Genomic DNA, 14,568 nt, shown 5'->3' with positions numbered 1-14,568 from the left:
TTATAGACAGTTGTTTTAAAATTTAAGAGACATTCTAATTGTGAGCATAACAAAATTAAAGTTATCATTTATTAACTATTGTCATTTGTCATTGTTGATTTTCACGGTGACAATTTTGTCCTTTTTATTCATGAGGAAATTGAAGATAAAAGAAATTGGGAAACTTATCTGTAGCTAAAAAGCTATAATTGGTGAAGGTAGAATTTGAATACTATACTTTTGTCTAACTAGTGCTCCTACTCTTTCTATTGTAGTATATTTCTTTAATCTTTCTATTAGTATTATAATTAAAATATTTAGACTTTATTGCTTTATTTGTGCCAGTTTCAAAGCCTTTTCACTTTCCTAGAAAGAGTACATTTCTAGAAGTAAAAGTGCAAGGCTATACTAGGAAAGCCTTACTCAAGAATCATCAGATTCAGAGGCTAGGGAAAAACTCTATGTTCCTAGTTTTTCATAGCCACAGAAAAGAATTACGAGATAATTTAATCTACCCCAGTACCATCTGTTCGTATATATGGAAATGAGACTTAAAAAATGACTTGTCCAAGATCATTTAATAGAGTATGGTAAGCAAAGTAACAGTCCAAATGTGTGATATCTTTTTTTTTTATTGTATTTGTATAAATTTATGGGGTACAAGTGCAATTTTGTTACATACATGGATTGCTTAGTGGTGAAGTTAGGGCTTTTAGGGTATCCATCACATGAATAACATACATTGTACCATTAAGTAATTTCTCATCATCAAACCCCCCTCACCCCCTCATCCTTCTGAGTTCTGAGTCTCCATTTTCTTTCTTTTTTTTTTTTTTTTGGAGATGGAGCCTTGCTCTGTCACCAGGCTGGAGTGCAGTGGGAAGATCTCGGCTCACTGCAACCTCTGCTTTCTGGGTTCAAGCGATTGCCCTATCTCAGCCTCCTGAGTAGCTGGGACTACAGGTGTGCCCCACCACACCCGGCTAATTCTTTGCATTTTTAGTAGAGACGGGGTTTCACCATGTTGGCCAGGATGGTCTCAATCTCCTGACCTCGTGATCCACCCGCCTCGGCCTCCCAAAGTGCTGGGATTACAGGTGTGAGCCCCCACATCTGACCTGAGTCTCCATTTTCAATCATTACACACTCTACTTCCATGTGTACACACTATTTAGCTCCCACTTATAAGTGAGAACATACAATATTTGTCTTTCTGTGTCTGACTTGTTTCACTTAAGATAATGATTTCCAGTTCTGTCTGTATTGCTGCAAAAGACATGATTTCTTTCTTTTTTATGGCTGAATATTATTTCATTGTGTGTATATACCACAGTTTCTTTATCTAGTTATCTGTTGATGGACACTGGTGTCCTCATTCTTCTTGTTTCCTGAGGTTGGGGTTAGAAGTTAGGATGACAGCAATGAGAGTAACTGATTGAAACCAGGAAATGAGGTGTGATTTTTAACTTTGTAATACAGACTCAAATTTGATTTTATGCAACTTGTGAAAAAGTTTGTATGAAAAGTATTTCCTGGGTCTGATAGCAAATTTGACAAAGTAAAATATTTCTTGGGTCTGATAGCAAATTTGACAAAGTTGTATTCCATATTCTCTTTTCCCTCCCCTTGTTCCCTCCTTCCTTTCTTTCAACTTTTATTGCTCTCTTTGGGCACCTTTCAGAACACTTTCTAAATTCTCATGCCTGCTAGCCATGTGATAGGCCAGTGATTCTTTGTGAAGTCCCCACTTAAGTTTGCTATTTTGTTCCTAATTTGCTCTCCCTCCTTTGCTCAGTTCAAGTACCTTGAGTGCTACAGATTTGGAGGGAATTTAGATGATTACGTGGTATCAAGCAATTCATAGTGAAGGGTACATAATGTAATTCATCATTTAAAATCCAAAATTAATTTCTAAGTAATCTAACTGCCTGATTTGTGGGAGCCTTAGGTAATTTTAGACTGTATATTAATCAAATTCCCTTTCCTGTCTCCCATTTTCTAAGCAGTTTTAATGAAAGCTAGTAAATGCTGGACCCTATAAAGCTTCTTAGAAAAGCTATATCCTCTGTTAGTCTCAATTAATATCATGCTGTAATGATGCAGTATAAGAAAAACATCAGAGTTTCCAGTTTAACTAATTTACTTTAATGATGGTAATAGAAGATTGTTACCTCGACTTGTTCATGGTAATGTACTTTGTTCCCTGTTTTCTTCCATTTCTTTCAATTCTTTTCTTCCCTATCCTTTTCTTAACTAAAGATTGTCCCAGTTAGCTTAGTTGAGATCTAAGAAACAGTAGCCTATTGTTAAGATTCCTGAACTGATTTCCTTTCAGCAAACCCTAAAGGTTTAGACCACTAGGCCATACTGCCTCCCTAAATCTTAACTGGGCCACAGCATGGAAGCTAACATTATCAGACAACCAACACTAGGCAATAAAGTCTAGGGACATTTTAGGAATAAGCTGAATCGTCTGTTTTGAATAAAATCTTATGTAAATCATATTGTGTAGTTGATGTTTTTCACTTCCATAATCTTAAATATTAACTTTTCTTTCCCTATCTTTTCCTTAAAATAAATTACAGTTTGTGCAGTGGCAGTAAGGAATTGCTTGGAGTGTCAGCAGCATTCACAACTGAAAACTAGGGGAGATAAAGCCTTGAAACCAATGCATAGCCTTATTCCTTTAGGGAAATCTGCAGCGAAGGTAAGTATACAGGTTAATTTTCAAAGAGCATACTCCTATTTTACAATTAAGATTTTTATTTGTTCATTTCAACATAAAGTTAAATAAATCTGGCAGAGATTAAAATAGTTACTTTAGGCCTGGATATAGCATTCAAATATTTGTGTTTAAATATACAATAAATATTTGTTTATACTTAAACTTGTCTGCTTTTCCCAATGTTTACTTTGATTGTTTCTGTGATGCCTTTTCCTTCAAATATGTCATTTTTTCCTGCATGCCATCTTTCTCCACCTCTCTCCCCAACCCCTCAAAGAAGAAAGAAGCATACACACAAAAAAAGTGGGAAACAAATGCTATAGCTTTGCTTTTCTGGTTCTTGGAATACTGTGTTTATTTTTAAAGAATATCTGTGTAATGTGTGTGTGTGTGTGTGTGTGTGTGTGTGTGTATATATATATATATATAATTTTTTTTTTTAATCTTAAATAGAGCCCAGTGGACATTGTGACTGGTGGTATATCTCCAGTAAGAGATCTTGACAGGCTTCTACAGGACATGGATATTAATCGGCTTAGGGCAGTTGTTTTCAGAGACATAGTAAGTTACAATATTTCTTTCACATACTCTCTTAACTGATGCATATTTCCTCTTAGGCCTAATGTATTGAGATTAAAAATTCTTTGTGATATCAAATAGTGGAGCAGAGTTAGAAAGGTCTAGAAATGACTTCTTTTGACAATGATTTTAGAAACATAGAATATTAGAAAAGAGTTTATATAAAGGGAACTAGTAGATCAGTGTAATGATATTAAAAGGAATAATGCATTATTACATAGTAAGCAGTCTAAGTGCTATACATGTATTAAGTCCAACAACTTATTGAGCTGTACTACTGTAATTTCCATTTTATAGATGAATAATCTGAGGCACATAAAGCTTGAGTAACATATCCAAGCTAATGTTGATAAACAATGATAAAATCGGGATTCAAACCCAGCAGTCTTAATTCTAAAATTGATGCTCTGAATGTAATAAAATGTTCAACTTCTGAATGGCATATTATTTTACTGAATATTGGATATTTTTTCCTCAAAGGTACACTACTGTGATAAAAAGGTACATGATGAAATGTTGCTCTCAGTTTGGTGTTTCTAATTTTTTAAAGATGAAAAACAGTTTTGTTTCAGCTGATTTTGATAGAAAACATTGCTAATTCTTATGTAGACAATTTAAAGTCATATAGAAAGTGTGAAGATGAAAGTAAAAATAATTTGTAATTGCACTCATCAGCATTTGGAATATTATCATTAGTAAATATTTGTTGAACACTTACTATATGTTTTACATGTATATTTCTTATAAACATTCTAACCTCAATTTTTCTTTTTCCCCTCCCTTTTTTTCAGTAGTTTGGTTCTCTTTAGTTCTTGACTAGGTTTTTATACACATGTAGAATTTGGAGTATTATCACTACTTAATAGTATTGAATACTTACTGTGTATTGAACATAATGTTGGATGCTCTTATCAGGGGTCCCCAACCCCCAGACCACTGACTGCACTTAGGCTGCACAGCAGGAGGTGAGGTGAGCAAAGGGTGAGGAGTGAAGCCAAGCTCTGCCTCCTGGTCAGATCGGCAGGAGCATTAGATTCTCATAGGAGCACGAACCCTGTTGTGAACTGTGCATGCGATGGATCTTGGTTGTGTGCTCCTTATGAAAATCTAATTACAAATGTAATGCACTTGAATCATCCTGAAACCATACCCCCTACCCCCACCTGCCTCTTACCCCCTACAGGTCCATTGAAAAATTGTCTTCTATGAAACCAGTCCCTTGTGCCAAAAAGGTTGGGGACTGCTGCTGTATATGTATGTTTAATTCTCACAATAATTCTATGAGGGAGTTAGCAATATTTAAGTAATGTGCTTAAGATTATACAATTAGTAAGAGGTGAAAGTGAGTTTAGGACTTAGGGAATTTGATTCTTGAAATTTTGATCTTAACTAAAAGGCTATACTGCCTTCTTAGATCTCAGTTCTCTAGTAGCTGTTATTTTTCCTTTAATTAAGAAGCCATCAACTTTTTTTTCTCCCTGGAATCCTTTGAATGTGGTCAATTTGAGGACCAAATGTTGCTGTTTTCTCCTCTGTTCACTTTTTTTCCATTGGGCAGGTTCTGAGTCTATTGTCCATAATTTTGTATTTCCTAGAATAATCTTTAAAAATCTAGAATAGAATTAGCCACATGTGGTAGCACACGCCTCTAGTCCTAGCTACTTGGGAGGCTGAGGTGGGGAGGATCGCTTGAGCCTAGGAGGTCAAGGTTACCGTGAGCTATGATTGTGTCACTACACTCCAGCCTGTGTGACACAGCAAGACCCTGTCTCATAAACAAACAAATAAACTAGAATAGATGATGTTACTCTTTTTCTTTCAGAATTCTCTAATAGCATCTTTTAGTGGTTAAATGGAATCCGAACTCTTCACAGTGCCTCTGGATGATCTGGCTCTTGTAGAACCTTCTAACCAGTTATTATATTACAATATTCTACAAACAGAATTAGAATATCTCTTTTACTATATGATTACTGAAAGTCATAAATAATTTTAAGTATTTTGTAATTATAAAAGTTATATAATCACCTTATAGGAGTTTTAGAGAAAAGAAAACACTGTATTTTACATGCTAGAGTTTAGCCTCTTTAGGGAACAAAAGGAACCTATGATGAAAAAGGAAATCACCGGGCAGGTGCAGTGGCTCACGCCTGTAATCCCAGCACTTTGGGAGGCTGAGGCGGGTGGATCACAAGGCCGGGAGATCGAGACCATCCTGGCTAACATGGTGAAACCCCATCTCTACTAAAAATACAAAAACAAAATTAGCTGGGCGTGGTTGTGGGTGCCTGTAGTCCCAGCTACTCGGGAGGCTGAGGGGGGAGAATGGCGTGAACTCGGGAGGCGGAGCTTGCAGTGAGCCAAGATCACACCACTGCACTCCAGCCTGGGTGACAGAGCGGGACTCCGTCTCAAAAAATAAAATAAAAAAATTAAAAAAAAAAAGAAAAAAAAAGGAAATGACCTAAGATTGAGGACTTAAAGAAATTTCTACCTTGAGGTTAAGAGCTAAGGTTTTTAATCACCCTAATCTGAGTTCAGATTTGCTTTTTTACATACTATACGTCCTTAAGTAAGTTGCTTCTCTAAGCCTTATCTTGTTCAAGTTTGCTAATAAAAATATGTATGAAATACATAGCACAGTGCCTGGCCTATGGTAAGTATTCAATAAATGACAGCTACAATGGAAAGCAAATCTATTTCAGGAGTTAGGATTTAAACGTAAAAGATTTATGGGATGTTTTTTATTTGAGGCCAAAAATCAGGCATATACTGTAAACTTCATGTGGTAGTTAGTAAACATTGAACATATTAATGGGCTAAATAAGGATTTAGATTGGCATAACTAATTTATAACAGACTAAGAAGTTAAGGACAAGTAAATTATTTGCTTGCATTATGAATATTAATATCATTAGCAGCAGTTATTATAACAGATGGCAGAATTGTGTGGCAGAAGAACGTGGGTATGTCTAGAGAAAAGGGGTGGTTTATAAAAAAGACGAATGTACCTTTGTTTTTTCCAACACACTAAGAAGTCATTACACATGAACCTGCAAAATATCATAGATTTTGTCAGATCACAGATCACAAATATGTCAAAGAACTGCATCAGTGGATATGTTCAAATTGAGCCTATCGTCTATTTTTCTGAAATTGATTATATCCAAAATTTTTGACATTAAGTGTTAACAATTAGTCTCATTTTTACCATTAGTTTCTATTTACAGACATGCCTCATTTTATTTTGCTTTGCCATTGCATGTTGCTGATTACTGGATTTTTTACAAATTGATGGTTTTTGGCAATCCTGTGTTGAGCTAGTCTATCTGTGCCAATTATCCAACAGCATGTACTTTATGTCTTTATGTCATATATTGGTAATTCTTACAATATTTCAAACCTTTTCATTATTATTATTTGTCTGTTATGGTGATCTGTCATCCGTGATCTTTGGTATTACTATTGTAATTGTCTTGGGGCACCACAAACCACACCCATTTAAGACAGTGAACTTAATAAATGTCTGACTGTGCTACCAACTGGCCATTCCTGTCTCTCTCCATCTCCTTGGGAGAGGCCATTCCCCTGTCTCTCCATTCCCTGAAACACAACAATATTGAAATAAGGCCAATTATAGCCCTACAATGGCCTCTAAGGGTTCAAGAGAAAGGAAAAGTTATATGTCTCACTTTAAATAAAAAGCTAGAAATGATTAAGCTTAGTGAAGATGATATATCAAAAGCTGATACAGTTCAAAAGCTGGGCTTCTTGTGCCAAACATTTAGCCAAATTGTGAAGGCAAATGCAAAGTTCTTAAAGGAAATTAAAAGTAAATGATTACTCCAGTGAGCAAATGACTGATAAGGAGTAAAACAGCTTTATACTGTTGAGCTGAAGAAAGTTTTAGTGGTCTGTATAAAAGATCCAACCAGCCACACTATTTACTTAGGCCAAAGCCTATTTCAGATAAGGCTCTAATGCTCTTCAATTCTGTAAAGGCTGAGAGAAGTGAGGAAGCTGCAGAAGAAAACTGAAGCTAGCAGAGGTTGGTTCATAAAGTTTAAGAAAAGAAGCTGTCTCCATAACAGAAAAGTACAAGGTGAAGCAATAAGTTCAGAAGAGCTAGCTAAGAAATTGATGAAGGTGGCTACACTAAGCAACAGATTTTCAATGTGGACAGAACACCTTTTTTTTTTTTAAATAAAGTTGTAGGGTACATGTGCACAATGTGCAGATTTGTTACATATGTATACATGTGCCATGTTGGTGTGCTGCACCCATTAACTCGTCATTTAAATTAGATATATCTCCTAATGCTAACCCTCTCCCCTACCCCCACCCCACGACAGGCCCTGGTGTGTGATGTTCCCCTTTCTGTGTCCAAGTGTTCTCATTGTTCAATTCCCACCTATGAGTGAGAAGATGCAGTGTTTGGTTTTTTGTCTTTGTGATAGTTTGCTGAGAATGATAGTTTCCAGCTTCATCCATGTCCCTACAAAGAACATGGACTCATCCTTTTTTATGGCTGCATAGTATTCCATGGTGTATATGTGACACATTTTCTTAATCCAGTCTATCATTGATGGACATTTGGATTGGTTCCAAGTCTTTGCTGTTGTGAATAGTGCTGCAATGAACATACGTGTGCACGTGTCTTTCTAGCAGCATGATTTATAATCCTTTGGGTATATACCCAGTAATGGGATGGCTGGGTCAAATGGTATTTCTCGTTCTAGATCCCTGAGGAATTGCCACACTGTCTTCACAATAGTTGAACTAGATTACAGTCCCACCAACACTGTGAAAGTGTTCCTGTTTCTCTACATCCTCTCCAGCACCTGTTGTTTCCTGACTTTTTAATGATCGCCATTCTAACTGGTGTGAGATGGTATCTCATTGTGGTCTTGATTTGCATTTCTCTGATGGCCAGTGATGATGAGCATTTTTTCATGTGTCTGCTGGCCGCATAAATGTCTTCTTTTGAGAATTGTCTGTTCATCTCCTTCGCCCACTTGTTGATGGGGTTGTTTTTTTCTTGTAAATTTGTTGGAGTTCTTTGTAGATTCTGGATATTAGCCCTTTGTCAGATGAGTAGATAGCAAAAATTTTCTCCCATTCTGTACGTTGCCTGTTCACTCTGATGGTAGTTTCTTTTGCTGTGCAGAAGCTCTTTAGTTTAATTAGATAGCATTTGAAAATTCTAAAAATCAGAGCACCTCTCCCCCTGCAAAGGAACGCAGCTCCTTGCCAGCAATGGAACAAAGCTGGACAGAGAATGACTTTGATGAGTTGAGAGAAGAAAACTTCAGATGATCAAATCTCTCTGAGCTAAAGGAGGTAGTTCGAACCCATCCCAAAGAAGCTATAAAAACCTTGAAAAAAGATTAGATGAATGGCTAACTAGAATAACCAGTGTAGAGAAGACCTTAAATGACCTGATGGAGCTGAAAACCATGGCACGAGTACTACGTGATGAATGCACAAGCTTCAGTAGCCAATTCGATCAACTGGAAGAAAGGGTATCAGTGATTGAAGATCAAATGAATGAAATGAAGTGAGAAGAGAAGTTTAGAGAAAAAAGAATAAAAAGAAATGAACAAAGCCTCCAAGAAATATGGGACTATGTGAAAAGACCAAATATACGTCTGATTGGTGTACCTGAAAGTGATGGGGAGAGTGGAACCAAGTTGGAAAACACTCTGCAGGATATTATCCAGGAGAACTTCCCCAACCTAGCAAGGCAGGCCAACATTCAAATTCAGGAAATACAGAGAACACCACAAGGATACTCCTCGAGAAGAGCAACTCCAAGACACATAATTGTGAAATTCACCAAAGTTGAAATGAAGGAAAAAATGTTAAGGGCAGCCAGAGAGAAAGGTCGGGTTACCCACAAAGGGAAGCTCATCAGACTAAGAGCGGATCTCTTGGCAGAAACTCTACAAGCCAGAAGAGAGTGGGGGCCAATATTCAACATTCTTAAAGAAAAGAATTTTCAACCCAGAATTTCATATCCGGCGAAACTAAGCTTTATAAGTGAAGGAGAAATAAAATCCTTTACAGAGAAGCAAATGCTGAGCGATTTTGTCACCATCAGGCCTGCCCTACAAGAGCTCCTGAAGGAAGCACTAAACATTGAAAGGAACAACTGGTACCAGCCACTGCAAAAACATGCCAAATTGTAAAGACCATCAATGATAGGAAGAAACTGCATCAACTAATGAGCAAAATAACCAGCTAACATCATAATGACAGGATCAAATTCACACATAACAATATTATCCTTAAATGTAAATGGGCTAAATGCTCCAATTAAAAGACACAGACTGGCAAATTGGATAAAGAGTCAAGACCCATCAGTGTGCTGTATTCAGGAGACCCATCTCACATGCAGAGACACACATAGGCTCAAAATAAAGGGATGGAGGAAGATCTACCAAGCAAATGGAAACCAAAAAAAGGCAGGGGTTGCAATCCTAGTCTCTGATAAAACAGACTTTAAACCAACAAAGATCACAAGAGACAAAGAAGGCCATTACATAATGGTAAAGGGATCAATTCAACAAGAAGAGCTTACTATCCTAAATATATATGCACCCAATACAGGAGCACCCAGATTCATAAAGCAAGTCCTTAGAGACCTACAAAGAGACTTAGACTCCCACACAATAATAATGGGAGACTTTAACACCCCACTGTCAACATTAGACAGAACAACGAGACAGAAAGTTAACAAGGATATCCAGGAATTGAACTCAGCTCTACATGAAGGGGACCTCATAGACATCTTCAGAACTCTCCACCCCAAATCAAGAGAATAATCACTCTTCTCAGCACCACGTTGCACTTATTCCAAAATTGACCACATAGTTGGAAGTAAAGCACTCATCAGCAAATGTAAAAGAACAGAAATTATAACCAACTGTCTCTCCAACCACAGTGCAATCAAACTAGAACTCAGGATTAAGAAACTCACTCAAAACCGCTCAACTACATGGAAACTGAACAACCTGCTCCTGAATGACTACTGGGTACATAACGAAATGAAGGCAGAAATAAAGATGTTCTTTGAAACCAATGAGAACAAAGACACAACATATCAGAATCTCTGGGACACATTTAAAGCAGTATGTAGAGGGAAATTTATAGCACTAAATGCCCACAAGAGAAAGCAGGAAAGATCTAAAATTGACACCCTAACATCACAATTAAAAGAACTAGAGAAGCAGGAGCAAAGACATTCAAAAGGTAGCAGAATGCAAGAAATAACTAAGATCAGAGCAGAACTGAAGGAAATAGAGACATAAAAAACCCTTCAAAAAATCAATGAATCCAGGAGCTGACTTTTTGAAAAGATCAACAAAATTGATAGACCGCTAGCAAGACTAATAAAGATGAAAAGAGAGAAGAATCGAATGACGCAATATAAAATGATAAAGGGGATATCACCACCGATCCCACAGAAATACAAATTACCGTCAGAGAATACTATAAACACCTCTACTCAAATAAACTAGAAAATCTAGAAGAAATGGATAAATTCCTGGACACCCTCCCAAGACTAAACCAGGAAGAAGTTGAGTCCTTGAATAGACCAATAGCAGGCTGTGAAATTGAGGCAATAATTAATAGCCTACCAACCAAAAAAAGTGCAGGACCAGACGGATTCACAGCCGAATTCTACCAGAGGTGCAAGGAGGAGCTGGTACCATTCCTTCTGAAGCTATTCCAATCAATAGAAAAAGAGGGAATCCTCCCTAACTCATTTTATGAGGCCAGCATCATCCTGATACCAAAGCCTGGCAGAGACACAACAACAAAAAAGAGAATTTTAGACCAATATCTCTGATGAACATTGATGCAAAAATCCTCAATAAAATACTGGCAAACTGAATCCAGCAGCACATCAAAAAGCTTATCCACCATGATCAAGTGGGCTTCATCCCTGGGATGCAAGGCTGGTTCAACATATGAAAATCAATAAACGTAATCCAGCATATAAACAGAACCAACGACAAAAACTACATGATTATCTCAATAGATGCAGAAAAGGCCATTGACAAAATTCAGCAGCGCTTCATGCTAAAAAGTCTCAATAAATTAGGTATTGATGGGACGTATCTCAAAATAATAAGAGCTATTTATGACAAACCCACAGCCAATATCATACTGAATGGGCAAAAATTGGAAGCATTCCCTTTGAAAACTGGCACAAGACAGGGATGCCCTCTCTCACCACTCCTATTCAACATAGTGTTGGAAGTTCTGGCCAGGGCAATGAGGCAGGAGAAAAAAATAAAGAGTATTCAGTTAGGAAAAGAGGAAGTCAAATTGTCCCTGTTTGCAGATGACATGACTGTATGTCTAGAAAACCCCATTGTCTCAGCCCAAAATCTCCTTAAGCTGATAAGCAACTTCAGCAAAGTCTCAGGATACAAAATCAATGTGCAAAAATCACAAACATTCCTATACACCAATAACAGACAAACAGCCAAATCATGAGTGAACTCCCATTCACAATTGCTTCAAAGAGAATAAAATACCTAGGAATCCAACTTACAAGGGATGTGAAGGACCTCTTCAAGGAGAACTACAAATCACTGCTCAGCGAAATAAAAGAGGACACAAACAAATGGAAAAACATTCCATGCTCATGGATAGGAAGAATCAATATCGTGAAAATGGCCATACTGCCCAAGGTAATTTATAGATTCATTGCCATCCCCATCAGGCTACCAATGACTTTCTTCACAGAATTGAATAAAACTACTTTAAAGTTCATATGGAACCAAAAAAGAGCCCGCATTTCCAAGTCAATGCTAAGGCAAAAGAACAAAGCTGGAGGCATCACACTACCTGACTTCAAACTATACTACAAGGCTACAGTAACCAAAACAGCATGGTACTGGTACCAAAACAGAGATACAGACCAATGGAACAGAACAGAGGCCTCAGAAATAACACCACACATCTACAACTATCTGATCTTTGACAAACCTGACAAAAACAAGCAATGGGGAAAGGATTCCCTATTTAATAAATGGTGCTGGGAAAACTGGCTAGTCACATGTAGAAAGCTGAAACTGGATCCCTTCCTTACACTTTATACAAAAATTAATTCAAGATGGATCAAAAACTTAAATGTAAGACGTAAAACCACAAAAACCCTAGAAGAAAACCTAGGCATTACCATTCAGGACACAGGCATGGGCAAGGACTTCATGTCTAAAACACCAAAAGCAATGGCAACAAAAGCCAAAACACCTTTTATTGGAAGAAGATACCATCCTACAATGTTCCTAGTTACCAGGAAGTCAATGTCTGGCTTCTGTGTTACAAAGGACAGGCTGATTCTCTTGTTAGGGACTAATACAGCTGGTGACTTTAAGTTACAGCCAATGCACATTTATCATTCTGAAAATCCTTGGACCCTGAAGAATTATTATAAATCTACTCTGCCTGTGCTCTATAAAAGGAATGACAAAGCCTAGATAATAGTGCATCTGTTTACGGCATGGCTTACTGAATGTTTTAAGCCCACTGTTGAGACCTGCTGTTCAGAAGAAAAGAGTCTTTTCAAATTATTACTGCTCATTGATAATCAGCCTGGTCACCCAACAGCTCTGATCAGATATGCAAGGAGATTCGTGTTATTTTCATGCTTTTTAGTGAAATATTCATTCTGCAGTTCATGGATTAAGAGTCATTTTGACTTACTATTTAAGAAATAGTTCGTCTTATTATTTAAGACATAACATTTTATTAGGCTGTAGCTGCTATAGATAGTAATTCCTTTGATGGATCTGGGCAAAGTAAATGGAAAATCTTCTGGAATTGATTCACTATTGTAGATACCATGAAGTACCCATGTGATTCATGGGAAGAAATCAACATATCAATGTTAATAGGAGTTTGGAAGAAATTGATTCCAATTCTCATGGATGACTTTTAGGAGTTCATAATTTCCATGGAGGAAGTCACTGCTGATGTGGTGGAAATAGCAAGAGAATCAGAATGAGAAGCAGAGCCTAAACATGTGATTGAATTGCTACAATGTCATGATAATACTCCAATGAATGAAGAGTTGCTTCTTATGGATAATCAAAGAAAGTGGTTTCCTGCAATGAAATCCACTCACGACGAAGATACTGTGAACATTGTTGAAATGATAACAAAGGATTTAGAATACTACCTAAATGTGTTTGATAAAACATTGGTAGGGTTTCAGAGGAATAACTCCAATCCTGTGAGTAAAATGCTATCAAACAGCATTGCTTGCTACAGAAAAATCTTTTGTGAAAGAAAGATTCAGTTAATGTGGCAAAGTTTCTTGTCTTATTTTAAGAGATTGCTACAGTTACCACCCTCACCCATCAGTCAACATCCATGAACGTGGAGACACAACCTTCCACTAGCAAAAATATTGTGACTCACTGAAAGGTCAGATAATTGTTAGCATTTTTAAGCAATAAAATATTTTTAAATGAAGTTATGTGCATTTTTTTTAGATACAATGCTGTTGTACAATTAATAGATTACAGTATAGTGTAAACGTAACTTTCATATACACTCAGAAACCAAAATATTTGTGTGACTCACTTTATTGTGATAGCCACTTTATTGCAGTGGTCCGGAACTAAACCTGTGGTATCTCCATGGTATGACTGTATTTATCTGATAGGGAACAGTGTTCTTCATGTTCTTATTTTAAATTTACCTTCTGCTTGAGCCTTTGGTTTTCAGAGTTTGATAGATAAATTTGAATTTTTTCTTTAAATTAACAATTTCAAACGTATTTGGGAAAGTTAGTAGAATAGTGATGTGTATAGGTTCTCCTTGAAGATGGGGAATTTGACTAGATAGAGAGGTCAGTGATATACAGATATATAGGTGACCTGTAGAGCTAGAATGGAGCCTAGGCCCTTCAAGAGGTCAGTCTAGTTTGTCTTCTTTCTCACAGATCCTTTTTTTTAAATCTTGATATATAATTGTTTGTACTATTTTAAATACTCTCAAGAATTCCTTTGTGGTCAGGCGTGGGAGCTCACACCTATAATCCCAGTGCTTTGGGAGGCCAAGGCAGGAGGATTGCTTGAGGCCAAGAGTTCGAGACCAGCTTGAGCTACATAAGAAGACCCTGTCTCTTCAAGAAATTAAAAAACGAAAATTAGCTGAATGTGGTGGTGTATTCCTGAAGTCCTAGCTACTTGGGAGGCTGAGGCAGGAAGATCTCTTGAGCATGGGAGTTGAAGGGTACAGTGAGCTATGATTGTGCCATTGTA

General features: G+C 37.1%; 1 protein-coding gene across 2 annotated transcripts in view; it reads left to right on the top strand.

The window, feature by feature from the left end:
• Window positions 1-14,568, top strand: part of LRBA (LPS responsive beige-like anchor protein) — a 763,816-nt gene that overhangs the window by 172,113 nt on the left and 577,135 nt on the right. For both annotated transcript variants that reach the window (XM_024245927.3, XM_054553557.2), the window contains exons 26-27: window positions 2,565-2,686; window positions 3,158-3,265. In XM_024245927.3, coding sequence (XP_024101695.2) covers window positions 2,565-2,686; window positions 3,158-3,265 — 230 coding nt within the window. The remainder of the gene's footprint in view (window positions 1-2,564; window positions 2,687-3,157; window positions 3,266-14,568) is intronic.

This window comes from Pongo abelii, chromosome 3 (genome assembly GCF_028885655.2).
Source record: "Pongo abelii isolate AG06213 chromosome 3, NHGRI_mPonAbe1-v2.0_pri, whole genome shotgun sequence".
NCBI lineage: Eukaryota > Metazoa > Chordata > Mammalia > Primates > Hominidae > Pongo > Pongo abelii.
The sequence above is the reverse complement of the archived record's forward strand: the minus strand, read 5'-3'. Positions and strand labels throughout refer to the sequence as shown.